The following is a 25,778-nucleotide window of genomic DNA, read 5'->3' as shown; positions in this document are numbered from 1 at the left end:
TCGGGACATCGCACAGGGCCGGGGACCCCCCCCAGGGCCACCGCACAAGACCGGCCCCCCCCGCCCGGTTCCCGCCCGGCTTCGCCGCCGCCGCCGCCGCCCCCGGCAAGTGCGCGGGGCGGGCCGACCCGCCAGGGGAGGGGAGAACGTTCTGATTTGCATACCGCCACCACCCGAGCCAATGACAAGGCGTAGCGGGCGCCTTCGCCCAGACGGGCAGGCGGATCGGCCAATGGGATGAGGGCGGGAAGGTGGGGGCGCCGACGGCCGGGGAGACTCGGCCGGCGCGGGCGCGCAGTGTCACTCGGAGCCGGGCGGCGGCGGCGGCGCGTGGGGGCGGCGGCAGGTGGGTCCCCGCGTGGGGCCGGGGGGCTGGGGGTGCGAGTCTGCGTGGGGCTGGGGGTGCCCTGCGTGGGGCTGGGGGTGCCCTGCGTGGTTCTGGGGGGAGTCTGTGTGGGGCTGGGGGTGCCCTGCGTGGTTCTGGGGGTGCCCTGTGTGGGGCTGCCCTGCGTGGTTCTGGGGGGAGTCTGTGTGGGGCTGGGGGTGCCCTGCGTGGTTCTGGGGGTGCCCTGCGTGGTTCTGGGGGGAGTCTGTGTGGGGCTGGGGGTGCCCTGCGTGGTTCTGGGGGGAGTCTGTGTGGGGCTGGGGGTGCCCTGCGTGGGGCTGGGGGTGCCCTGCGTGGTTCTGGGGGGAGTCTGTGTGGTTCTGGGGGTGCCCTGCGTGGTTCTGGGGGGAGTCTGTGTGGGGCTGGGGTGGGTCGGGTCGGGTCTGTGTGGGACTGGAGAAATACCGTAGGTCTGAGGGGAGTGTGTGTGTGTGGGGGGTAGCGTGGGGCTGGTATGGGGTTGGGGTGAGGAGTGCGTGGGGCTGAGGGGCCCTCCTTGGGGCTGTATGGGGGGTATTGGGGTCCTGCGTGGGGCTGGGGAGTCGGGTGGGGAAGGGGATGGAGCCCCCAGCTGTTGCTGTGCGGTGAGGAGAGGATGGGGGGGTCCCCACCCCATAGACACCCCCCCCCCCAGGGCAGGGGATGTCCGAGGGGAGTTAATACAGAGGTTGCTGGGGTCACTGGGATGCACTGGGATGGGGATGGGGGACGAGGTGGCCTTGGTGGGGTGGGGTTGCAGCGGGCGGGGGTCAGTGTCCCGTCAGAGAGGATTTTTGTTTTTCCCCCTTTCCCTCACCAAATGAGGCTCCTGTGCTCAGCTCTCACGTTTCTTTTAATGCCACCTACCAAAAATACCTTATAGGGTGTATGCACAAATATATAGTTTCATTGGCAGTAGGTATAAGTGATTGCGCGAGGTAAACGTGAATATTTTTTTAAGCTTCTACTATTTTTTCCTCCTCTCTGGGCACAAAATCTCTTTCAAAGCTTCTGTTTTTAAAATGCATGTTCGAGTGAGCTTGCTCTTAGCAGGAAAGAGTGTTTTACACGATGAGCTATAAGAGCTTGTGGGGTATACGTCCATCATCGGCACGTTCCCAGCTAGCAGTTTCCAGCCGAGGCTCCGATGCTGCAGCCGTGTTTCTGTCCTCGCCATGCCGAGCAAATGGGACCATGCCGCTGCTGGTGAAAAAAACTTTAAAAAAGGAAAAAAAAAAAAAAAGCCAAGAGCTGATACTTTAGGGTTTTAAAGGTAGAGTTTAAATGGTGTCTCTCCATAATGAGCTATTAAACTTTTGAGTTGGATTTGGGGTGTCACTGGGATGTCAAATCCAGCCTGGAGACTGGGATTAAAAGTTAAAAAAAGAAAAGTTAGAAGCACAAATTGCTCCTTCCTTTAAAATGTGGGGAAGCTGCATCCCTCCTGCCTCCTTCCCTGCCCTGCAAAGGGCTGAGGGGAAGAAGAAAATCATTAAATCTGTCCAGCAGAGCCTATAACTGGCTTTTATGGGCTGTTTTCCCAGAGGTGTAGTGGGTTTGGGTCGGGTGGTGATGCTGCAACTTGGAGATGCTCAGGCTTTATTTCCAGCCTGGTACCTTAGAGATGGGACAAAACTGCTGGGGAGGGGACAGAAACGCTGCCGAAGCAGAGGGAACGATGGCTGCTGCTGGCGAGGGCTTAACCAGGGGTGCAGGGCTGAGCAGGAACGACCTTCCAGTGGTGCTGAGAGTTTTGCAGCCCAAAGGTGGGGTGCTGGGGTCCCTTGTTGGGGATGCTGGGGTCCATCGGCGGGATACTGGTACTTAGTGAGATGCTGGTCCTTGGCCCCGCGGCGTGATGGGTGATGACAGCAACCTGTGTGACGCAGGAGGAGGAAGGCGAGGGGGCGATGGAGCTGGGTGGTCACAGGAGCCAGAGGTGATGGGGTGCTGGTGGAGGAAGGGGTGGCCAGGGTCGTCTCTGGGGGGGTTTGGGGTGATGAAGCAGGTGGGGCTTGTGCTGGAGAAAATGTGTGATGGTGTGGGGGGGGGGGGAAAAAAAAGCAGATTTCTAGGGAATTGGTGGAGAAGTTATCGCTTCTGCTGAAACTCGCTGGGAGGGATGACGGCACATAGCCTCTCTTGTGGTTTTGGGCTTGGAGGATGGAGCGGCACCAGTGCTGGAGGAGGTTCGGGGGGGGGAAGGCTGGCACGATGGGGGCTGCTTGTGATGCCCATCCTGCCTGGAGCAGAGATGTCTGCTGGGATGAGAGCTTGTGCAATTATTTTTTCTTCTTTTTTAAAAAATAAAAGCAAATAAATAATCATAGCTTTCCAAGGCTGTATTTGCCCAGCACACGCTTGAATTACGTTGAGGTCCTTTCCCAGCGCTGTTAGAGCATCTCCCCGCTGAGATGAGCCAGAAAATAAGGACAATGCCCAAGTAAAAACCAAACTGTGTCCTTCAGGAACATCACTGCTGTGTAATTAGGTGTGTTTTAATTATCAGCTTGCAGAAGGAGAAAGTTTGCTGTAAGGCTTTAATATGCTCAGCACCAAGATCCCCCCCCATGGCTCCCCAGGCTGGCTTTGAGGGGGAAATATTCTGTAAAGTATTTGGAGAATAATTTGTTCTCAGTTATTTATAATTTTACACTATTTAATATTTTATTTTATAGTTGCTCTCAGTTATATATATTTATGTAAAATTGTTAATAGCCCCTTGTGGGAGCTGTGGAGCTCGTACCGATCTTACGCATATCACAGGGAAATAATAAATTACTTAGCAAGGTATTTTTTAATGCTGTGTGTTTGTGGATATAAAGAAGTGGCCATGAGTGCTCTAATGTACGAGTTGTTCATGTAACTTGTTTGTCATGGAGCCGACGAGTTTTTTCCATAGTTAGGAATTGTGATTGAAATAAGGATTTCTGATTCTGCAAGTGAGTGTACTGGAAAATTAGGAAAATAGTAGTAAAGTAACTGTCAGCAGTGGAGAGGGGGGATCATGAGGGACTGCAATTAAATCATCTTCTACCTGTGATGTCCCATCTTCATAAATAGTAGTATCGCTCTTAGAAAATTAGCCTCACTGAAAGTATTCCCATTTCAAGTACTTTTTGATTTATGTTAAATTTAACCCTTTAATTCAATAAAACAAGCCCTAGGAGGCACTGCCTTGCAAATAGCATCATCTCTGGGATGTGACCCCTGTCCCAGCGGGGATGCGGGCTCCTTCCCCATCCTTGAGCGATGCACACGTGTGTGTGTGCGCGCGCACGTGCGCACACGCGTGTGCACAGTTGGTACACGTGTGTTTCTGCTCCTCTGGGCTGGCAGGGCTGAGGGTGACCCGGCAACGGTGCAGCATCGTCCCCAAAGCCACAGCATCCTCGGCAGCCTCCTGACTCCCCCTCACTCCCCACGCGCCCCAGGGCTGAGCCCCCCGCACCTCGCAGCACCCCCAGCGATGTCGGTGGCTGTCCCAGTTCCCCTCCATCAGTTTGGCCGCTCGTAGCATTTCCTTGTCCTCTCCAAGAAATCCCGATTTGGCACTGGAACAGGCTGGTGTTTCGCAACATGCCGGGAATTGCCATTTGCCCGATATAATTTGGCATTTATAGACCATTGGTGCACACGTGGCTTCAAAAAAAGGTCTCAGGCGCTGGCTTATTTCTGGGGGTGTGGTGCTGCCGGTGGCAATGCCGGATGCCGAGTCGGGGATCTCCCCCTGGGATTTGGCACCCTGGCTCTCGAGATGGTGCTGAGCCCTTGTGCGTGGGGATACGTGATTAAATACAGCATTTCCGCTGCTGGGGGGGTGCTGTGGTTTAGGGTAACCTGGCTGAAAGTTTGTTGGAGAAACCCCTAAATCTGTTGCAAGCAATGAGATGCTTTTAGAAATTAAAAAAAAATTTAAATAAATCTTAAGTTTGTTTGTTGAATTTATTCTGGAGAAAAGGCTAAATTGGAGCAGACTTGGCAAACAAGGCATTTCTTGTTTATTCCCATTTTGTATTTATTTTAGTTCCCCCAAGCTGTCTCTTAAAATCGAATTTCTTGGTGTTGGTGTAGCTGCTGCCAGGAGGATGCTCTGAACCACCCGTGGAAGGGTTGAGCTTTACCGGAGTGTGCTGTATGGGGAGGGGAACTTCACGTTTAATAGCCAGAGGTGGAATATTTCTTTCCAGTGTCCCAAAAAGCCTGGCTGGGTCTGTTCTCCCTGGTTGTTTTGACCAGTGGAGAAGACACGATGAAAGGAGCCTGCTCATTTTCGATGGCAAAAAAAGCAGTTAGAGGGTGCCAAGGAGTGGGTAGTGGGATGTCAAGTACTTTCTCACTTTTTAAAGATGGTTTATATAACCTGCTTGGCTATATTATTATATTTTTTTTTCCCCTCCAGTTACATAATCCTAACTTATGAAAGCATTAGGAAATTGCATTCCCCGCTGTTATGCGAGTGTCTGTATATAATGGCCTCTGAGCTTGTTAGGATGCTGTGCTTGGCCCCTCTGCCAGCCATTTCCCGAGAAGCTCAGGCAGATGTGGAACAGCTATTTATACGCTTTTTTCTTTTTTTTTTAATTTATTTATTTTTAATTTTTTTTTACCATCATCCGAGGCTGTGTCAGCCCCTCCAGGAGCGGGATGGGTGCAGGCTGGTGCCTGTCCCTGCTGATGGAGAGCAGAGGCTTCGCTGCCAGCTCCAGCATTCCTGTTTTTTCCAGTATTTTCAGGACATGCTGCTTGTGGCAGAGGCTTGTTGTGATTTTTGTGGTGCGAGCAGCTGAAATCCTTGCTGGGGCTGTGGACGGCTTTGGGGGCAGGCGGGGTAGGAACATCGGTGTGTAAAACCCTTGACCGCATCCCATCCCTGGCACCTTCTTCCCTTGAAAGAGCAAAAACCCATAAATGTTTATGGCTTTTTCTTTCCTCAGTATATGTTTGTCTTTTGGAATACAGGAGGGGAAGAAAAAAATATTGCTTGGGTTTTGTCCGTTTCACATTAAAGCGGGGGGCATTGTGTCTCTGGGTACCTGTGCTGGAGGGGATGGACCATGGGCTGCTGATGGGATGCTCGCAAGAGGGTCGAGTCCAAAGGAGCTTTATCCCTGCGATTTCTTATTTTGAAACAACCTGGAAAAAACACCGAGCAAGCCTTTCCTCGTTGGTGCTTTGCTAGATAATCAGCAAAAGAGCCAGATTATTTTTAATGGGTTTATATTGTAAACTGGAAGCAAAAAAAACCCCAACCTTTCTGAAAGTCTTTTGCATGTCACTGGTGTGAGTGTCCTCGCCCCACTCCCTGGGGATGCAGACAGGCTGAACCCATCTTGCTTTCTGTTGAAATATTTATTCTGGCAGGGAGCAGTGAGCCATCCTGCTCACTTGTTCCTTTTGCTGCAGCTGAAACTTGAGCGCAGCCTCTTATTCACATATTTAAAAAAGAAAAAAAAATTAGTTGTGACTTGGATCTTAACTAAAACCACTTCAGAAGCTTAAAAATATTAGCTAGGCAAAATGATTAAGCAAGTGTGACGGGAACACATACCGTTGTATTTAAGTTAGCCACGTGCAGTAGTTTCCTTTTCTCTCCCTTCGTTATTCTCTTAATTGCTTAAAAACCTTCCTTTGCTGCTGCTCTTCTGTTAATAACACTGATACCTTCTAGCCCTTGGGAGGTGATCGGTGACTGCATCCTTCTCCGGGGTGTCCCTGTGGGCGGGTGGCACCGGGATGCTCGGGGGGTACCAGGGTCTCCATGGGCAGAAGGAGGTAACCCTGGAGCAGCAACTGGCTGCGGATAAAGGAGACCAGGGAGTTTGCTTCTGTCCCCGGTTTACCCTGGGCGCGATGGAGGTTTGTCAGGGTGCTGGGCAATTAAAGCAGCTCTGTTTTCGTTTTGTTTTTTTGTTTGAATAAAAGTTGCCATGACTGGCCCGTCGGGATGTTAGCTGCTTGCACAACGTGCACGCTAAGAAGTAAATCAATCCATGTGAGTCTTATTCAGCTAGTGATAATTTAAATTTTATGGCTTCCCCGTTTATTTTAAAGGATGGGGGAAAATGTCAAGTGGCCAGGATTTAAAAAAAAAAAAAAAAGTTATTAATTTTTAATTCAAACTGTGGTGTATGAGTGTGAAAAATAGCACTCAGTGTCTGGGTGCATCCTTATGTGTTGGAGTGGAGCTGAGGATTACGTGGAGCTGCCTTGTTGGGCTTAAGAAGGTCGTATTTTCTTAGATATTCTGATTTTAATTTATTACCAACTCAAACGCTGTCTCCCTGGGTCTCTGCTCTGCAGGCTGGTGTTGCAGGCGTCTTAAAACACCCTCACCTGGGGAAAATCGCTGCTCTGGTCTTCCCTGTCTTGCTGCACGGGGACGGTTCGCTCAGTAAGTAGCTATTTTATTAGAAAAAATAGTTTTCTCGATCGAGGGGGAAGTGAAACCACGGTGGGACAGTGGAGAGAGCCCAGCTGCTGCGCTAATGGGGTCGTTCTTTGATTTGGGGTGATGGTGACCAGGGTTCGGGGCCCCATGTCTCTCCCCTGTGCATTTAGACTTGCTGGTTTTTAGCCTGACCTTTGCATTTTGAAGAAACTCCCTCCCATGTTGCAATCTGGAGCTTTTTAAGGCTGTTGTGGTGCCCTGGAAGTGAAAGCGCTTTGTGCTAAGTGGGTCTTAAAAAACAAACCCCTGAGCAGTCAGCTCTTATTTTTCCATCCTGTTAATTTTCATCCTGACTTTCAGCAACGGTCAATAAAAAAGTTGGACAGAATATAGTCTTCCCCCCCCCCCCCCCCCCCCCTTTTTTTTTAAGCTGATGATAAGATGCTGAACGCTGTTTTATGGAAACAGCGAGTCAAAGCATCTTCCCGTGGCTGTGGGCAGTAGAGGAGCTGCCACAGGAGGTTTTGTCCATGGTCTTATCACCCCTTTCTGAGCATGGTGGAGCGTGGTCTGTGGCTTAAAACCACCATCTCAGTTCTCCTTTCTTCTTAAATCCTGTTTTAGAATACAGCACATGTGTTTTTTTATTTTATTATTTTATTTTTAATTTCTTTTTTTTTCCCCTCTTCTTACCAGGTATTTTTGTGAAATCCCCACTGTGTCTCTGGGTAGGCACCTCCCAGGATCCTCCCTGGATTTTCGAACCTTCTCCAGTCATCGCATGGTGGCAAGGTGAGACCCCTCAAAACCCTCCCCAGCCTTTCTCTTCCCTCTCCTCCCTTTCCCCTCCCGTGAGCCTCCGGGAGGGATCTGCAACATGAAGTTTCCATTTGGAGCTGGCAAATTCCTGGTATGCCGATTTCTAGGAAACGTGGCCCGGGATCGTGTGTTTGGTGAAACCCTAGCATGTGCGATACCTGTCTGTCCTCAGCCTGAGGTCGGACATCTGCATCCCATTCTCTGCTCTGAATTTTCTCCTATTTCTCTGGGCTGGAAGATAGCAACATCCATGCGGAGAGGGGATTGTAAAAATAAATGGCCTGTTTTTATGGCGTGTTTTTATGCGCAGTGTGTGCTGGTGTTGTACAGCATGCATCCTCCTGGAGCAGAGTTTTTTTCGTTTGAAAGGCGTGTGCAAAGGGGAGAGGGCTTCGAGATGCACCCGTTGCATTTCTGCAAGCGCCCGTGCAGTGCTGGCTGACGGCCTGAAAAACATGCAGTGCTCAGAGGATAATGAAGGTGGGGAAGACACTAGCCACTGCCCAGCTTAAAAAAAGAAAAAAAAAGCAGTCGTAACTGCTTTTGAAAAAATAGACAAAAAAAGCACAGAGTTTATTTTTCTGAAGCAGCAACTGAATTCATGTCTGATTGTATGGAATTGCTAAAATCAGGGTCAAAGCTGTAGTGCTGCCCAGCTGTATTGGGGTGTGCAGGAGCGTGCTCTGCCTGGGCAGCCTGTGCCCACTGCAGGCAGCTTAATTGCTCGTGGACATTGATTGCAGCTTAATTGCTCGTGAGCATTGCTTGTGGCTTAATTGCACATGGGCATCGCTTGCTCATGAGCGTCAATGGCGGTGATGCCACTCTCCATCTGGAGGAGGGAAAAATAATATTTGGAACTGCTCGTGCCAGCATGCAGGCCGGCGTTTGGGGAAACAACAGATTGGCAAGAAGGAAGGATGCAGCCATTGTTGCTTTTGAGGAGTTTAAGGAGTTTATATTAATTTAGTGGGGCTGAGAACAGGCGTGTGTCGGCACCGAGGGTCGGGATGTGCTGGTCCGAGTGAAGCACACGTTGTGCGTGTGTAGGAGTTTCCTGAACTTGCAAGCCTCTTTGTTTGCTCAGCTAGAAGCTCTTCAATGTATTTCATACTAATTAATGCTGAAATAGTTGCACTTGAAGAAGAGATTGTGTCCAGATGTTGAAACCTCTGGATTTTAAAGTTTGTTTAATCTGTAATTTAAGAGCTATAGTAAACAGCTATGCTGCATTTTCAGATCATCCAGTAGAGCGGGGACTGATTAAAAGCAAATAAGTGAAAACTCCAAACCCTCGCCTTTAGCAGTGAGGAATAACTTTGCCCTTTCGCAGGGCCTGGGGAGGGTGAAGGTGGCAGGCTTGGGTCCCTTCGGCTGCAAAGCAGCCCCGAGCCCAGCCACGAGCACCCAGGTGGTGGCTGGAGGTATGGACTGGAGCCCAGCATCGGGCTTGGAGCTTGAGCAGGGGCGTTTTTGGGGGTTTACAGGCTCCTGCAAGGGACTTTGCTTCAGAATGGGAAGAACGAAGCTGTGCAAAACCTCTCCAAAACATGTAAGACTGCCCTGTCATCCATGTGCGCCTTTCCTGGGGCATGCTCTGGATTTCTTCAGTCACTTTCCCATCGCTTTTATTCTCTGTGCGTGGAAATACCTTCACTCTTGGTGGCCTTTCTTTGCCCTTATGCATTGTGGAATTGCTGCACCTTGCTGCACCTTTCGGTAGAGGACCCCGGAGGGCTTTAACCCTTCCCCAACCTCTCTCCTCCTCCCACCTGTCCGTATTTACATCCCAGGGAAATGAAGCAGTGTGGGTGTTTGGAGGAGGGAGGATGGTTTAGCCTGGCTTCATTTACAGACTTACAACTTTAAGCTTGTGGGTAACAGCAACGGGAGAGCGGGATCTGCTTGGGGTGTCAGAAACACCCAGAGGCTTTAGCACGGGGTAATTAATTAATCCCCTCCCTGTATCCGGAGCACATGTGGTCCTGCAATGAGAAGATTCAGGCTCTGACACCTCCAGCAAGCTTGCACGGCTCTTGGCGACAGTCCTTGGCTCCCTGGTGTTTAAATCTCAGGGAGTAGCAGATATTTTTTTTCCCTGCAACTATTTGTTTCAAATTAATTGGGATTTTGGACCGCAGCCAGCCGCCTTCTGTCACTTGAAACTGGAGATAAGCAGGAACGGCGTGGTCTTTTCTCTAACCTAGTTGGAGCCGTTTTTGCTGGACAGAGAAGTCTCGAGCTCTTTCATAACATGGACCACATCTTAATAGCCAGTCTTGTGGGCTCCATCCCTCCCACTGCTTCTGACGCAGAGCGTCTCCCCTCCCGCTCGCCTTGGCCAGCTTCCCTGGATGACTCCACTAATTGCTTACGTAGAAAAATAATGAGAAGGATGCGTATGATGTATTTTTAGATGTCTCTTGGTGGGATTTAGCAACCGGCGAGCCGGAGCCAGCACCTCCCCATCCGTCTTTTGCATCCCAGCGGTGGCTGCTTGTTGGACTTTGGGAGGTTCTGCCCCAGGAGGTGGCACTTCTTTTGCAAGCTTCTCCCCTTTTTGGGCTCCCTCCTGGCCTTTAATAAATGGGTTATGGATGCTGCGTCCCTCGTGCTGCACAGGATCTGTGCCGGGAAGCCCTGAGCTAGTGCATGGTGCTGGCAGCGTGCCTGTGCCATGATGGGGACCACCACCTCCTTGCTCATCTCCAAGAGGATGGCCACAGTGGTGGCAGGGCAGCATGGACCATGGTGGGTTGGAGGCTGTCTCAGCACCTGAATCATAGAATAGTTTGGGTTGGAAGAGACCTTTAAAGGTCATCTAGTCCAACCCCCCTGCCATGAGCAGGGACATCTTCAACTAGATCAGGTTTCTCAGAGCCCTGTCCAACCTGACCTTGAATGGTTCCAGGGACGGGGCATCCACAGCCTCTCTGGGCAACCTGTGCCAGTGTTTCACCATCCTCATTGTAAAAAAATTTCTTCTGAAGTAACCAATGGCATGTTTTCCAATGTATAAATACCCATGAGATGGAGAGTCTCACCACCAAAGTTGCTTTTTTTGTAGTGGGTTTTTTTTCAGGTGTTCCCCTCTGAAACCTCAGCAGAGCAGGCGAAAGGGAGCAGATGCAAAATTTCATTAAGTATTACCCCAAAGACTGTGATAATTGAGCATTGCAGCAAGTAGTTCCCTTATTTTTCTATTTGCTTCTTCCATTGCAGGACTCTTTGTGTCTCAGTGGCTTCCTGTGCCGGGGGGGCCGGGCTCCAGCTCTTCCCTTTCCACCCGGGTGCGAGGAGCGCAATTCTTGCAGCACGACTTATCTGCCCTTGGAGCTGAAAACATCCTTTCTTTGCTCTTTTTGAATCCCCTGAATGAATGATTTCTCCTGCTGGTTAACATCAGCTTCCACACCAAAGACTGTGGGAAAGCTTTGCAATTTAGAGTGACTTTAATAGATCTGGTTTATGTCTTAAAAAACCCCATCGCTTTCTAATTCTCCATCACATGTTTCCTTGATTACGTGTCGCGCAGCAGTGCGGCTACCAAAATAGCCTTACGGTCTGAAGGAAATCATCAGGAAATATGTTTTTTAAACTGTAGGCAATTCTCTTTTCACCAGGCGCTGTTGGAAAAAGTCTGTGTTTGACGAAAAACATGGCTTTTCTGGCACCTCGGCTGCTCGCGCGGTGATGTTGGGAGCGTGGTGCTGCAGCAGTTTGCCCAAACGCCCCCAATTTCTTAGAGTCTTGCTGTGAATTTTCTCTTTATCCACCCAAATAGTTGGGATTCTCTTGGTGTTGGGTTTGCTTCAGTTTTTGGAGAAGATGCTTGCTGTGTGTTCAGGTCTTTCCATGCAGGGTGATGCTTTGCTTGCCTGCAACTTGGAGCCTGCTCTCTCTTTTTAGGGTGTTTTTAGTGGGCAAGAGAAAGCGAGGTTTGCCTGAGGTTGAAGTGCTGCTTTCCGAATAATAGAGTCTCTGACAAATAGGCAATTCCTTGTGGAAAAAAAATCTTGAACTGTATAAAATAACTCAAAAGGCAAATCCTAGCCTGCTGCACTTATTTCTAGCACCTGTACCCAAGGGGTGCCCACCTCTACGTGAGTCAGAAGGGACTGGTGAAGCTTGGTGGCCATCAGCCCTTTGCTTCTCGCCCATGAGCACTTTGATCTCTCCTGGCTTCACTGCTGCCCTTGGTGTCTGCTGATGTAGGTGCTTCAATGCTAGTCCTGCATCAAAGTGGATGCTCGGTAGAGCATTACTGCGGAAGATCCCCATGGTTTGGGTGCAGCACCCCATGATGAGTTTCCACGTTTTTCCTGGTGTCAGGAGTCGGTCGGCTGGCACGTGCGTTACCTGCCAGTGCTTTTTTGGGTAAAACTCTTGCTGGGGGAGCCTTCTGGGGCAATGCCGGGGGTGCAGTGTTGATTTAGGGAGGCTGAAGGTGAAGGCTGGGGACCTCCGTGATGCATCCCCATTGCTGCAGCCAGGCGAACCTGTGGGGCTGTCCCCGGTCCCTGGGGGCGAGGACGGCCGTCATTGCACACTGGGGTTTCCTGTGCCCTGTGGTTCTGCGTGGCCTGGGTGGCCCCTGGGAAGGGATTTTCCGCTCTGCACGCTTGAGATGTGCTCGAAGCTTCCTGCCCTGGCCCGCAGCAGAGCAAGCTGCTTGTTTTCTTTAACCCTTTCCTCTTACCCCACCGCCTGTGGTCCTGACGGGCTGGCGGGGTGCGTGCCATGTCTCCCCAGGTCTGGGGCTTATGCAAGGAGACCATGACCACTGATGAGGCCACCAAGAGCGAAGGGGAGGTGCAGGCGGCGGCTCTCGCCGAGCGCGGGGAGGACATCACGCCGGCTCGAGACCGAGGGGTCCTGAAGGTGAGGGGGTCTGCCGGGAGGGTCCTGCCTTTCTTTCTGCATTTTGGGGTACATGGTCACGTCAGTGGGCTGCATCCCCAGCCCTTGGGGTCATGTAGTACTTCCAGGGCTGTAGGACTGATTTTTTTTATTTGAAAGGCAAAGGAGATGAGCATCACTTGGAATAAAGAAGGACAGAGTGGCGTTTGAGACTGATGGATTCAGGCTGCTCAATGAATTTCGCTGCTCTTGTGTTCCTAATCAGATTATTAGCTGTAAATCCACAAAGCATTTTTGTGTGTGACTCACAGACATTAGAAAGAGCACATTACTGAGGTCATCCAGTCTGCTCCACAGCCCCTTTTTCATATTCAGGGCCGTTTCTGGATAGTTCTGCTCCCCAGCGCTTGCTCTTCTCCAGTTGAATAAGACCTTTCCTCTAAGAATAGCATCCTCCCCTGCTCCATCCTCAGCTTAAGAACTGCTTGTTCCAGGCTGTAGCATTCAAAAAAAGAAAAAAGAAAAAAAAAGAAGTGTTGACAAGATGTGAGTAGTGAAATGACACACCCCTGCGAGTAAAATGTGTATGGACAGAAACCGAGCGTAATTGCATTCGCTTCAGATTTCGAACCGCAGTGTTTATCCAGACACCTCCGCAAAGTATGGGCAGGTCTTCACTCCCAGCCCTGTCCCACTCCATCACTGTGGCTCTGGATCGGGATTTATTTTTAGGGGCTGATGGAAGACAAATTGAGTGACTCCCCCCCCGAGCCTTCCTTTAGTTTAGAGCAGCACCGGGGTGTATATCCATGTGTATATATATATTTTATATATATATATATATATATATATATATATATATGTGTGTGTGTGTGTGTATATATATGTATGCGTGTGTGTATATATCTGTATCTCTCTCTCTCTCTCCATATGCATCCTTAGCTGTCCCATGGCCTCCCTTCTCACAGGTGGTTTCTCTCTTTCAGATCATTAAACGACCTGGGAGTGAAGATGAGTCCCCCATGATCGGGGACAAGGTTTATGTCCACTACAAAGGCAAACTGGCCAACGGGAAAAAATTTGACTCCAGCCGCGATCGGAACGAGCCCTTTGTCTTCAGCCTGGGCAAGGGTAAGCCAGTCTGGGGGATCTGTCCGTGGCGATGCTTGAGCGTGGGATGATCCCGGGGCGGGGTGGCGTGATCCTGGGGCGTGGGACCCTGTTGCCGGACAGATGGATGGTGTCAGCCCTTCCTTAAGTGACATCTGAGGGTGGGTTTTTTTGGGGTGCCATCCTTGCACCACCCTGGCTGGGTCTTTTCTGGGCTGCCAGTTGCTCTTTCCTGCCTGACATCTGCCTCTCTCCTAGGTCAGGTAATCAAGGCATGGGACATCGGGGTGGCTACCATGAAGAAGGGAGAGATCTGCTACTTGCTCTGCAAACCCGAGTATGCATATGGCTCTGCTGGCAGTGCCCCCAAAATCCCCTCCAATGCCACCCTCTTTTTTGAGGCAAGTAATGCTGGCGAGCCGGCGCGTGGATGAGCTCGCTCGCTCCCTTTCTGCCTTGCCAGCCAGCTCAGAAATAAAAAAAAAAACAACAAAAAAACCAACAAAAAAACCAGCTTGGATTCCTGAAACGTGTCCCTCTGCTCCAGGAACCGCTGCCAGGGTTTTCTCAGAAATGTGTGTCTGAGCTGGGAGGCTGGGACTGAAACTCTGGCTGGGGAGAGCCCTGGTGCCGGGGCGGGTGGGGGGGAGCAGGCAGATTCACGGTTTAAAAATGTACATGGGAAGGAGAAAGCGTCTGGGAAATGCCTCTGGGTGCTAAAAACCAATTAGTGCCGCGGGGCGGTAGGAAAGCCAAGGTTTTGGCACGGTGTGCTCGCTGAGCAGGGCTCGTCAGGACAAGGCAGTGGGGCAGGAGGAATGGGTCTGTCCTAAATTAAGGTTTAGCCCTTCCAAGTCGAGTGGGGACTAAGCCGTGGGTCAGAGCGGGTCCTGCCGGAGAACGAAGGGGAAAGTCCTGCCCATGCTGGTCCCAGGCAGCTTTCACAGCATCTTCCAGCACCAGCCGTGTTGTACCCTTACAGGCTTAATAAACTTATTTTTACTGTTACTTTGTGTTATGCTTCAGGTACTGGATGTGTCCCAGTTTCTAATAAATCGAGTGTATTATGCTGTGGCTTGGAGCTGGCTTTTATGGGCAACTTCTGCTCGTCAGCTGAATGGAGAATTAGCTAGCTTAGCTCTCCAGCCAGAGGATGAACTGCTGCTTTGTGGTTTTTCTGTTGTTTTTCTCTTCTCCTTCCACCCCTCCCCAAGCTCTGCCCACCTTTTCTTTATTATTTTATTTTTTAGGTCGAGCTGCTTGACTTCAAAGGTGAGGACTTGTTTGAGGATGGAGGGATAATCCGGAGGATTAAGAAGAAGGGAGAAGGTTACTCCAATCCTAACGAAGGTGCTACAGTGGAAAGTGAGTACTGGTCTGTTTGTGGGGGAGGCTGGAAGAGTGAGCCAGTCTCGGAGCAGCCCAGCTTTTTTCTTGCTGGCAAGGAACTGCTGGCACTACATAGGTTGCAGGTGGCCGTGCATCATGGTGGGATGCAGTTCCATCCATCCAGATGCTGGATGGGATGGAGTGGGGCTGGGAGAGCTGTGATTCACTGCCCGCCCACCCGGGGATGCTCCTCTGAGCTCTCCCTTGGCATGGCCCCGGCGGTGGCTCTGCCAGAGCTGCTGGCCAGAAGGGTTGATTGGAAAACCACAAGCCGCGGGAGCAGCCAGGCAATTATGGAGCGACTCGAATATAACCTGCGCTCTGTTTTTTTAGTTGTGTTGACAAACACATCCCTGCAAGCCCCGGAACTGCTCAGTCGGTGGCTGGGGGGAGGATGGAGAAGGCAAAGCCAGCTGGGGTTTTGGGGCTCTGCTGTCTCCCCCTGACCCTTTTGCATCCAACACAGTGTCCAAGCTGCTCTGGGATGCACTGGCTGCCAAAAGCCTAGCTCTGCCTTGCCTTGAAAGCATCAGTAGCCAGGACGTCCTCCCTTGATGGCATCCCTTGCTAAGCATTTTGGGCACTGACACAGGCGCTCAGCAGCTTCTTTGGCCACCTTGTCCCAATGTTGGTTGTAGTTTTGGTGGGTTTTATCACACCTCTTGCAGAATGGAACTTTTTCTTTTCCTTCCTCTGTGGCCAGAGTGCTGCTGCTGATGGAGGGGGGGAGGAGATTAATGCAAGGGATTTGCTGAGGCTGGGGTGGTCTCAGCTGACATGGGAGGATGAGGAGCTTGGGTCCTGTTGGGCTCTCCCTGTTCTGATCACATTTGTGGAGCAGACATTTCACGGGGCTGGATGAGGGAAGCCAGGCTAATTTTTTTATTTTGTTTTCCTTCCCAAGAGCCACTCAGCCACAGACAGAGAGCTCACTCTGTACAGGAGGCATTTACTTTCTTTTCTCTCTTTCAGAGCTCCTGTACACAAAGATTAACTCCCTTTAGCAAAGGAGAAATTGGATCTGAGCTGTGACAGCTCATAAAGCTCGCCGCTTAAATGGCTGGTTCTTCTAATGAGGCTTTCTTTTAAGGAAAAATGAGTTTTGGACTCAGATTCAACTGCCTCTCCTGTGGTGAGCATCTTAGCTGGGGACCAGCCGCAAGTCGAGCATCAAGCCGGCTCCGCTACCCCAAAGATTAAACTAAAAGACTAAATATAATTGAAATTGTCACAGATCCAGCATTCCTCTTTATTTTTATTAGGTCTGAGCGCTTTACGGGCAGCACTGTGCCCAGTGCGGAGGACGGGGAGAGCCCTGGTCCCTCTATGGTTCCCTTTGCAGCTCAAGGTTTTCGGGAATGTGAGGATGCTTTAATGGCTCAGGAGGGGACTGAGGGGGTGGGGGGGCACCAGCCAGGAATCATCTCTCTGAAAGGACATAAGGAGCCAAATAACAAGGCTCCTCGTAGGCTTGATGCCCCACAGCCTATTGTCCCTGCTTTACCTATTTCAAATGAATGCATCCATCAGAGCAAACGCTGCGAGCGAGAGCACACGCGTGGTTAGAATCATGGAGATGGATGCCCTGCCAGGTCATCCTGTGGAGCCAGCGCTGCATGTGCAGGGCAGAGATCGGGAATGCTGCGCTGATTCCGCCGGCAGCCTGCCTGCTGTGCCAGCTGCTCCATTTGCAGCTCGTGTGGCCCTTTAATTCATTTGGACCTATACATCCCAGGGAAGGAGACCCTTAAATACATCCCCGTGAGAGAGGACAAGGAGAAGCAGCACAAGGCAGCCTTGCAGTGAGCATTTTGGGTGCAAATAGGCTTTTTTTTTTTTTTTTTTAAACAAATGCAACGCTATTTATGATGGGCACTGTGCTGGGGATGGCACGGCAGCTGTGGGGACAGCACAGCAGCCCACCCTGGGGCAAGGCTGTGACCCAGGGGAGCAGTGATGGTTTATCTCAGCTGTGTATTTGGGAGGTGTGTTGCCACTGGAATTACACTGGAAGAAACCATCCTTCCAGGAGCAAGCATCTCCAAGCTGGAGTTTTGAAAGCGTTTTTATAGGTTTTAAGTTTTACAGACCCTAATTCACAGTTCCGGTCCCTAAAACCCAGGCTGCAGTTGAAATCTGGCATTCCAGCTTTTGTTACAACCTTTCCCCCCCCTCCCCCCTTCTCCATTTTTAATCTGAGTACAAATTGCTGTCAGCACATCAAGTTCGTGTGCCAGCCGCACTCGGTACACTCTGTTCTCAGCTCTTCAAAAACAAAATCGCTGCAGGCACCGAGAGAACAATAAGTCAGGGCTGCAACCGGAGTGATGTTCCTTCAGCAGCTTTTTTTTTTCCCTGTAATTCAAGAGCAACTGCAGCCAGCTGACCCGCTCCTGGAAACCCGAGCAGAGATTTTTCCCCTCTTTGCCCAGTGTATTTTATGCGCAATTAAAATAGAGCGAAACTATTCTCCAAGGGAAGGATCGCGGCATCCTCCTGCGTGTCCTGTTTTAAAGCGGGATCTTCCTGTCACTGCCGCATCCCACTGGGGATAGGGGACCTGGGAGAGCTGTAGTGCTGCTTTTGGGGTTAGAGATTATGGATCCGTATTCACTGGGAACATGTAGGGAGATGGTATGGTGCTGTGGGGTTGCTGGGTTACCTGTATTTTAGGCTGAATTTACTGCTTTCCTATGCTTAAGAAAATAGCCAGCTTGGTTTTGTGTCATGTAAAAGCAGAGGTCAGCCCCGAAGGAGCTGGATTTGCCTTTTGTCCTCATCGCGAGCTGGGTGAGCGCACACCAGCCTGAGCCTTGTGGTCATTGCACACCAGTGATGGATGCAGGATGCATCCCGGGATGCTGGCACGCACATGAGCATCCTCCTCTGTACCGTCCTTGAGTCCTAGCGTGGCTTTGGTGGCTGGCAGGAGCGGGGTGATGAGGCAGAGCTTGATGTCTCGCCCCCGCGGTGGGGAGAGCATCCTTGGGTTGTGTTACGACGGTGTTTAATGCCCAAGGGCTGGATCTGCCCTGGGAACCGGAGTCTGCCTGTGGTCTCTCTTAGTCTGTGCGTCTCATTCTGGGGACTTGCAGTAGGTTCCAGGGCAGGGAAGTGGGGCAGAGATGGGCAGATTTCCTTCAGGCTGCAGCTTTCCCTTACGGAGCCCAGACTCTCTCTGCCGTGCCTGGCACGGCATCTGCTTGCATTCGCCTCCTGCCACCCAGGGCAAGATGCTCGGTGCTGCACGGTAGCTCGGGTTGCATCCTGCGGCTCTGCACGGTGCTGGAGGGGTTCTGAGAGCAGTCCCCGGCCCTGAGGATTTTTTTTTTTTTCCAAGCATCCCTCCTCTCCCCCGTTCAGCAGTGCTTGCACAGGCGATGTCTCCTCTCTGTTCTGCAGCGAGCAACGGTAAAGCTCGTGTCCTTCCAGCCTGCAAAGTCCTTAAGCACAGTTGTGATGCCTACCATTAGTTTTTCCTCTTAAAAGCTTTTTTGTTTGTTTTGGCTTTTTTTTAAACGGTACGTAGGAGTTCCTTATGAAATTGCTTTTACTTTATACCTGCTCATACACGTATGCCTTGTATCCTGCAAGCAGAGTGCAAAGAACATAAAACTCTCCCCAAAGCCCATAACGTCTTCAGGATTGAATAAATAAAGCATAATCTTGCTGTGGAAACCCAGCCAGGAGTACCAGGTGGTGAATGTGCCAGGTACCTGGTGTCCGCTCTGGCTGCGCTTCTGCCAGCGTCTGGGGCTGGAACAGTATGGTTATTGGTTGAAGATTAAAAAAAAAAAAAAAAAAAAAAAAAGTTTATCTTGTACTTTGAGTTCTTGGAGGCAGGAGAACATAGCCTTATTTTCGAGGTAGAAGGCAAGGCAGTATAGCACTGTATAGAAGATTTGTAATCACCGTGATAAACTCTGTGTGGCAGCGTGCCAGGAGCAATATCCAGTTCCAGTAAGACTTGACTCGTGCAGTTGAGTACTGAGGGGAACGTATTAGTCATGATGTTTATCTGTTGTCTGGTCCTTGGTTAGACAAGATATGCCTGCCTTGCTTTTCAGCAATGTTTCCAAGCCCTCCCCATCCCGCTCTGCTCACCAGGGGCTGCTTGGCTGCACCCAGCCCTGTGTCTTCCTCCTTCCAGGGCTGGAGGCTTTGCTGGATTTCAGGAGATATGCTTTATAAGATAATTTAGAAGATGCTTTCTTTGGAGCCCACCTTGCCTTGGTTTGAGTGGTTCTGGGTGTGATCCTGCCCTGTCCCCCCTGCAGTTCACCTCGAGGGATTCTGTGGTGGCACCAGGTTCGACTGCAAAGACGTGAAGTTTGTCGTGGGCGAAGGGGAGGACCATGACATCCCCATCGGCATTGACAAAGCCCTTGAGAAGATGCAGAGGGGAGAGCACTGCATCCTCTACCTTGGGCCACGGTAAGGAGCATCCCTCTGGGGATGTCACCTAGTTTTAAGCTTCCAGCATCCGCGGTCGTTTTAGCACTCATGGACGATGGCGATCCCAAAAATAGGACTCCCCAGGAGAGCCTCAGGTTAGCAATGGCAGCAGGGATGGCAAGAGTGACCGGTGGCACGTAGGCAGGAATCACAAGATGCTTTAAAAAAATCAGGTAAAAGGGGTTTATCCGAGTCCTGTGGCTGAAAGGAAAATGTGTCCCTGAAAATCGCTAGGGCTGCATCTTTACACTGGGGAGAAACCTGTATAAAAAGATGGGTTTGATGCAGCCAGAGAGGATGATTCCCAATATATAATTCATTGTATATTGTCAGACATCTTTGCTCAGGGAGAATAACGTCACCCTGGCCCCAAAGCGTTAGAAAGCTGCAGGCACGAAGCTGGGTGTGAAACCAGAATTAGTAACCTGGGACTGTGTTTATGGCCAAATGCTGCCAAAATGAAGATTTCCCCCCCTTTCCCTGCTCTGACAGCCTCTTTCTGCCCTTTCAGGTACGGCTTTGGTGAGGCAGGGAAGCCGAAATATGGCATCCAGGCGAATGCGGAGCTGGTGTACGAGGTTACGCTGAAAAGCTTTGAAAAGGTGAGGGTAGGAGCGCGCTGGTCCCTCCCCAGGTTATGGGAACGCCAGTCCCTTTGCAGCGTCCACCCTTTGTCCCTGGCGTGGCTGCAGCCCGGCCCCTGCTGAAGTGGATACGTCACCAAGGATCTCTGTGTTCTTAATTTGTTCTTCTCTGTTGGTTTGTTTTATTTTTCTGGCTGGGGTCCAAGGCTGGTTCTCTTATTTGTTCCTAGCCTTGTTCCTTTTGTACTTTCTTTTTTTTTTCCTTTTATTTTTTCTTTTTTTTTTCCTTTTATTGTTTTTCCTTGTATTTTTTTTCTTTTATATTTTTTCCTTTTCCTTCTTTTTTTTTTTTTTTTTTTTCTTCCCCCCCCCGCCCCGGGCTGCACAGATCAAATTTGGTGTGGTCAGCCAGCTGACCCTGAGGAGCTTGGCTGGCATGCCAATCTGGCTGTGCCTGTGAGGAGGCTGGGGACGGGATGCAGGAGATGCCCATGGGATGGGACAGGTGCTGCTGTGCTGCATCCCTGGCTGGATCCCCTTCCCACCCCATCATGCTGGCTGGAATGGGAGCAAGACCCACTACATCCCTTCTCTGCTGGGGGATGTCTCTCCCCACCTTCCTCTTCCCTTTTTGGGGTTTATTTTTTTGTCAGGGTTTTTCCTCCTGTGGGATTGTGGTGGACAAACCACCTTGCTCAGGGTGAAGTCCCAAAGCTGGTGGGGGTTTCTCTGTTGTAAAGGGCTCTTTACACCCCCACATGTGCTCTGGGTGTCTCCTTGTTCCCAGACCCTCAAATTAAAAAAGCTGCCAGATCTCCCTTCTCTATTACTGCCCTGACGAGCCCAGCTCGTTAACGAGCAGTCCTAGAAAGCCATGTGGTCCTGCTGGTGCAGTGGGTTGCCATGCTTCGCTGGGATTGCTCCAAGCATTTCTTTGCAGGCCAAGGAGTCATGGGAGATGGACACCAAAGAGAAGCTGGAGCAGGCTGCCATCGTCAAGGAGAAAGGCACGATGTACTTCAAGGTTTGTAAACTTGGGGATGGTGGAGGCGGAGCAAGGGAGATAGAAATAAATTGGGGGTGACTGTCAGATACATGACTTAGCAGTCATCAGTGTCAGAGAAGCCGTGTCCCCCCAGACAGTGCTGGGGATGGCAAGTCCTGCTCTTCCTCTGCCTTTTTCTCACTCCCTGAGATACCTCCTCCTTTCTCAGCATTGCCTTGCCCATGTGTGCTCCCTGTGGAGCAGGATGGCAGATTGGACTGTTCCCAGGGGTGGATGTGGCCAGGGCTAATGCTTAGGGGCTTTGCAGTTCCCCTTCCTGGGGCGTCCTGGTCCTCCTCTGCTTTGCACAGAGGAGGAACGCAAGCTCTGACTTGGCTTTTTACAGGGGCTGCACACCAGCAGCTCCAGCCAGGTCCCGGTGTGTTTGTAGGTATTAGGCATCCTCCTTCATTCATTTATTTATTTAATACACTGCGTTAAACTCGTAACCTGTTTCCAGGACGTTTCGGGAGCAGACCAAGCGTTGTCGGCGCGGGTTCCTCTAGCCTCTTCTTCTTTGCTCCATCCCAGGAAGGCAAATACCTGCAGGCAGTGATTCAGTATGGGAAGATTGTGTCCTGGCTGGAAATGGAGTATGGCTTGTCTGAAAAAGAGTCAAAAGCCTCTGACTCTTTCCTCCTGGCTGCCTTCCTCAACCTGGCCATGTGCTACCTGAAGCTGCGAGAGTACGCCAAAGCTGTTGAGTGCTGCGATAAGGTAGAGGTGCATGAGCCTGGGTGTTGGAGCATCCTCTTCTCCTGCATGTTTTCATTGGGAGTTTGGGGGTTTTTAATTTCTTTTTGTATAAGAAGCAATTTCCAAGCGGCAGTGGGATGGTGGCATCCCTTCTCCACCTCCAGGTCTCTGTGGATGCTGCATGCTTGGAGACTGCAGGAACAAAAGTGCCTTTTGGGGTTGAAAATCCACCTGGATATGCGCTTACAACATCTTTTCTTCCAAAGCCAGATCCACGTGAATGGGTGCCATGCGGACCGGCAGCCTTAGGACACTGTTTGCGTCTGCCCAGGCTGGATTTAGGTGTTGGGTGCTGATCTGGGTACGACAGAGGCAGTCTGCGCCAGAGCTGCAGCGGATCTCCCAAGTCTCTTGAGGGGTGGAATGGGGCTTTGCCAGTCCCTAGAAGAGCTGCAACCTTGTATTTGTCAGGAAACTATTAATTCTTTTTTATAAAAGACTTAAATTTAAGCATTTTGCATATGGGAAAGATAGTAAGGCTAGTTGCCTTAATCTAAAAGGTGAATCATCTCTTGAGATGCATATGTGGCTTTTACTAAAGGAAAAGAATGTCATTGCTAAAGCAGGGAGAGAAAACCCTGTTTAATCCATCAGCTCCCTTGCCTCTGAGCTCTTTGTGCTCCCCTGGGCTCAGGTTTAGCGTTTACACCTGATTTCTTGTCTGTGAGTTTGTCTCCCACTGACTGCCACTCTCAGGGGGATTTTAAGCAAGGAGAAATAACTAAACTATATTAATGACCTGCCAACTGCTGATGTAGATGAGTCAATTTTTGTTGAGCAAGATGCAAGTGGTCTGGAGACTTGAAGACACCTTGTCCTAATTTTGGCAGATTAAATGAGGCTTCGACCGTAAGGGAGTCTTTGGGGGATGCCCAAGTTGCTAACAGGGACCTATGTGTTTCCAGGCACTAGGACTGGACCAGGACAACGAGAAGGGCTTGTACCGGAGGGGTGAAGCCAGGTTATTGATGAATGAGTTTGAGCTGGCAAAATGTGACTTTCAAAAAGTGCTGGAAGTGAATCCCCAGAACAAAGCAGCAAAATCCCAGATCTCTGTCTGCCAGAAGAAAACAAAGGAGCACAACGAGCGGGACCGGAGGATCTACGCCAACATGTTCACAAAGTTTGCGGAGAGGGACGCAAAGGTGCGTGTTGCCTGGTTTTGGCCATCTAGCAGGCTGCACTTGAAGGATGCTTGGCAGGTTTGTGATGAGAAAAGATGGGTTGAAACCAATTAAATTATAGATCAGGTTGAGGATGGAGGGATAGAGCCTGCTGCAGTGGGAAGAAGTGGTTTATTTCTTGGTCTCTCCTACGTGGAGACTGCTGTCAGATGCTCAGTCATCAATAAAAGTATTTGCAGTGCGAGCTCCTGAGGGCTGATAACAGGGTTGGCATTTGTACTTAATTTTGCTGTTCCCATCTAGTGACTGTTGATGACCTCCTGGTCGCCGGTAAAATGAAATGTCATCCTGTCTCTGGCAAGGCCAAGGGTATTTTGAGACATGATAGTATGGATTTCCTGAACCTGGTAAGGCAATAGCCTGCTCCTCTGCTTGTACGGAGAGATTGCTGTCTTGTAACAGGCTCTCATCCAAAATTCCTCTGACCAAAACCCGGTGTACTGTAACAAGAGAGGACACAGCTTTGCAAGCTGTCTGCACGGGTCATTTTTAGTATAATCTCTTCTGAACCAGTGCCTAGAGGTTGAGGCTGTGGAATAAGTGACCGGTGCAGACCCTGGGGAACAGCATGCCGGGGTAACTGGCCTGGGGCAGGGAGCGGAGCCGTCCCAGCCAGCTGCTGGCACTGTGGTGCGTTGGCTCGTGCAGCTGGCTGTGATGGGGAGGGTCACTGCTGGAGCAGGCGTAAGGCTTTACCGTGCCTTAGTGCTCCTCTCCTGCACCCAGCAGATGGGCTGCACCTATGGCTCAGTCCTGTATCTCCACTCCAATGCTGCTGCTTTATCTCTGTGTCCGTCTCCTCTGTGCCCCTGCATCCATCCATCCCGGCTCGCTCTGTGTCAGTGCCCTGCTCCTGTTGAGGTGGGAATGATGATCCCATACCTTCCCCAAAGGCTCACTGAGGCCATGAGGTTTAACCTCCACCAACCACTGAGCCAGGAAAACAGGAGCCTCTGATGTGAGCTGCAGTGGTCGATAGGCAGGGGAGAGCCAAGGGGGGGGAATTTTGCCTGCCCTGCCAGGTTTGGCTGCCTGTACCCATCCCCAGCATCACTATCACCTGCCTGCTACTTCCTTCTCCTGTTTCCAACTCCATGTCCTTTATTTGCTGTTTTGCAGGAAGCAGCTAGCAAAACTGGGGTCGAAAAAGCAGTGGAGAAAGCAGCTTGTGAAAAGGGACCGAAAACTCCCGGTGCTGAAGATGAAGAGGCTGAAGGACATGTATGATGGAGGAGGAGGGGAAGGGAGAGCCTCCTGCCCTCAGCCCATGCAGAAAAAGGTTGCTGCCAGACCTCGGGACTCGCCAGTGTTTTCTTGTAAAGCTTGTTACAGTTTGTGTGATCGTGGAAGCAAAAAGCACCTCGCAAAGAAAAATGAACCCTGTCCCACCGCCCTGGGCGCACTCGGGGACACAGCAGGAGCGGCGGGATGCCATGGGACCACCGCACATGGAACAAATAGCTTTTAAACAGAGAGAAAGAGAAAAAAAATAATAAATAAAAATTGAAACTCTTGGCTCTTGGGAGGTTTCCGTAGACAGCTCGTCCCGGCTCCGTTGGCTTTGTGTTGGCTGTCAGTGCAGCATCCTGGCTCCTCTGAGATGAGTTAGGATGTGGGAGATGCTCCTTGTAAACTGCAGTGCTGCCTCTGGTTGCATCCGGCACACGACCGTGCTGTACCGTACTGGTGCCAGCACTGGGTGCCGTGTTGGCTCCGCCAGCCCCGAGCACGGAGGGGAGTGCTGCTGGCACAGGCATGGTGGGCTGCTGGAGCCCAGGACACCTGTGCGCTTGCTGGTTTTGGGGGGGGAAATTGATTTTCTCTCCTGGTGGCTTCTTGCCTGTGGCCAAAGGGGTTGTGATGTGGAGCCAGGCGTGGCATCACCTGCATGACCTCTGCTGCAGCCCTGTTGTGCAGGGATGTAATTTGCCTTTAAAGCACTGTTTTGAGGGGCGGATTTTATCTTTTGAAGAAGCTGGTTTCTATTTCCTTGGAGAGCAAAAGCCTCCTGTCCAGCTCTGCTGCTCGCAGGTGCTCAATCCGCAGCCTGCACCCCATCCCTCAGCTCCCATCTTTAAATGGGGGCTTTATTGCTTATTTGGGGTCCATATGGGGGAAAAAAGAGCAGGTTGACATGTTGTGGTTCAGAAAGCAAGTGACTGAGTCTGAGCTGGTACTGTGGGTTTACAGCTCATCAGTGAACAGCTTTCCCCTGGCAAGGGGGGAGCCCGGCGTGCGCGGGGCACATCGTGTCCCCGCACCGATGCTGCTGCCACCTCGGCCATAGTCCCCCTCCATACTAAAGGGACGCTGTCACTACTGTGTGAGAACAGCTTTCCGGTTGTTATTTTTCCTGTCTGTTCTTTGTAATACCCCTTTTGGAGCTTGAAAATAAACAACTGAAAGAAAAACAAACAAAAAAAAGTGCTTTTTCTCTGGATCCTGCTCAGCAAAGGGGGTGGCTGGGGGGAGGCTGGGTGTGCTCACCCCTGGGTGGAGATTCCCTGGCTCCAGCGAGGGGTTTGTTAAGGAATTACTGGCGTCCCTGAGGATGCTGCTGCCCCTTTTTACCAGCACCATCGTTCCCTGGAGAGCCAGGGAAGAGCCAGCACACTGTGCTTCAGAGATGCCTGGCTCTGGGGGATGCTACTTGGGGGTCTCAGCTGTTTTTCCAGCCTGGGGGGGTTTATCCTGATGCTGCTGGGTTTTTTGCCAGCATGTACCTTTGGGAGGGGGCTCCCTGGGGGGCACCCGGGTGGGTGGAGGACCAGTTTGTGCCCCTTGGCTGAGGGTGTAGAGGGAGCAGAGAGCCATGGCAGTG

At 51.0% G+C, this 25,778-nt stretch overlaps 1 protein-coding gene across 4 annotated transcripts; it reads left to right on the top strand.

Annotated features, from left to right (window-relative positions):
• The first annotated feature begins 224 nt into the window (after positions 1–224).
• Positions 225–24,450, top strand: FKBP5 (FKBP prolyl isomerase 5). 4 transcript variants are annotated; one of them, XM_069771424.1, is made up of 13 exons: positions 225–346; positions 6,668–6,758; positions 7,452–7,547; positions 12,327–12,455; positions 13,421–13,565; positions 13,803–13,945; positions 14,795–14,909; positions 19,211–19,367; positions 19,900–19,990; positions 20,913–20,996; positions 21,549–21,734; positions 22,679–22,975; positions 24,077–24,450. In XM_069771424.1, exons 4-13 carry the CDS (start codon positions 12,351–12,353, stop codon positions 24,182–24,184), a joined length of 1,431 nt encoding a protein of 476 aa, XP_069627525.1. In that variant the 5' UTR covers positions 225–346; positions 6,668–6,758; positions 7,452–7,547; positions 12,327–12,350; the 3' UTR covers positions 24,185–24,450. The 4 variants fall into 4 exon arrangements, 3 of the variants coding, with proteins under 3 accessions (XP_069627525.1, XP_069627524.1, XP_069627526.1); XR_011322298.1 differs by lacking the exons at positions 225–346; positions 6,668–6,758; positions 7,452–7,547 and adding exons at positions 8,034–8,054; positions 23,201–23,304 and having other exon boundaries at positions 22,679–22,918; XM_069771423.1 differs by lacking the exons at positions 225–346; positions 6,668–6,758; positions 7,452–7,547 and adding an exon at positions 8,033–8,054.
• Positions 24,451–25,778: the final 1,328 nt, after the last annotated feature.

The sequence above is a fragment of the Haliaeetus albicilla genome, chromosome 26 (genome assembly GCF_947461875.1).
Source record: "Haliaeetus albicilla chromosome 26, bHalAlb1.1, whole genome shotgun sequence".
In the NCBI taxonomy this organism is placed as follows: Eukaryota; Metazoa; Chordata; class Aves; order Accipitriformes; family Accipitridae; genus Haliaeetus; species Haliaeetus albicilla.
Note: the sequence above shows the minus strand (reverse complement) of the source record. Positions and strands in the feature narration are given on the sequence as shown.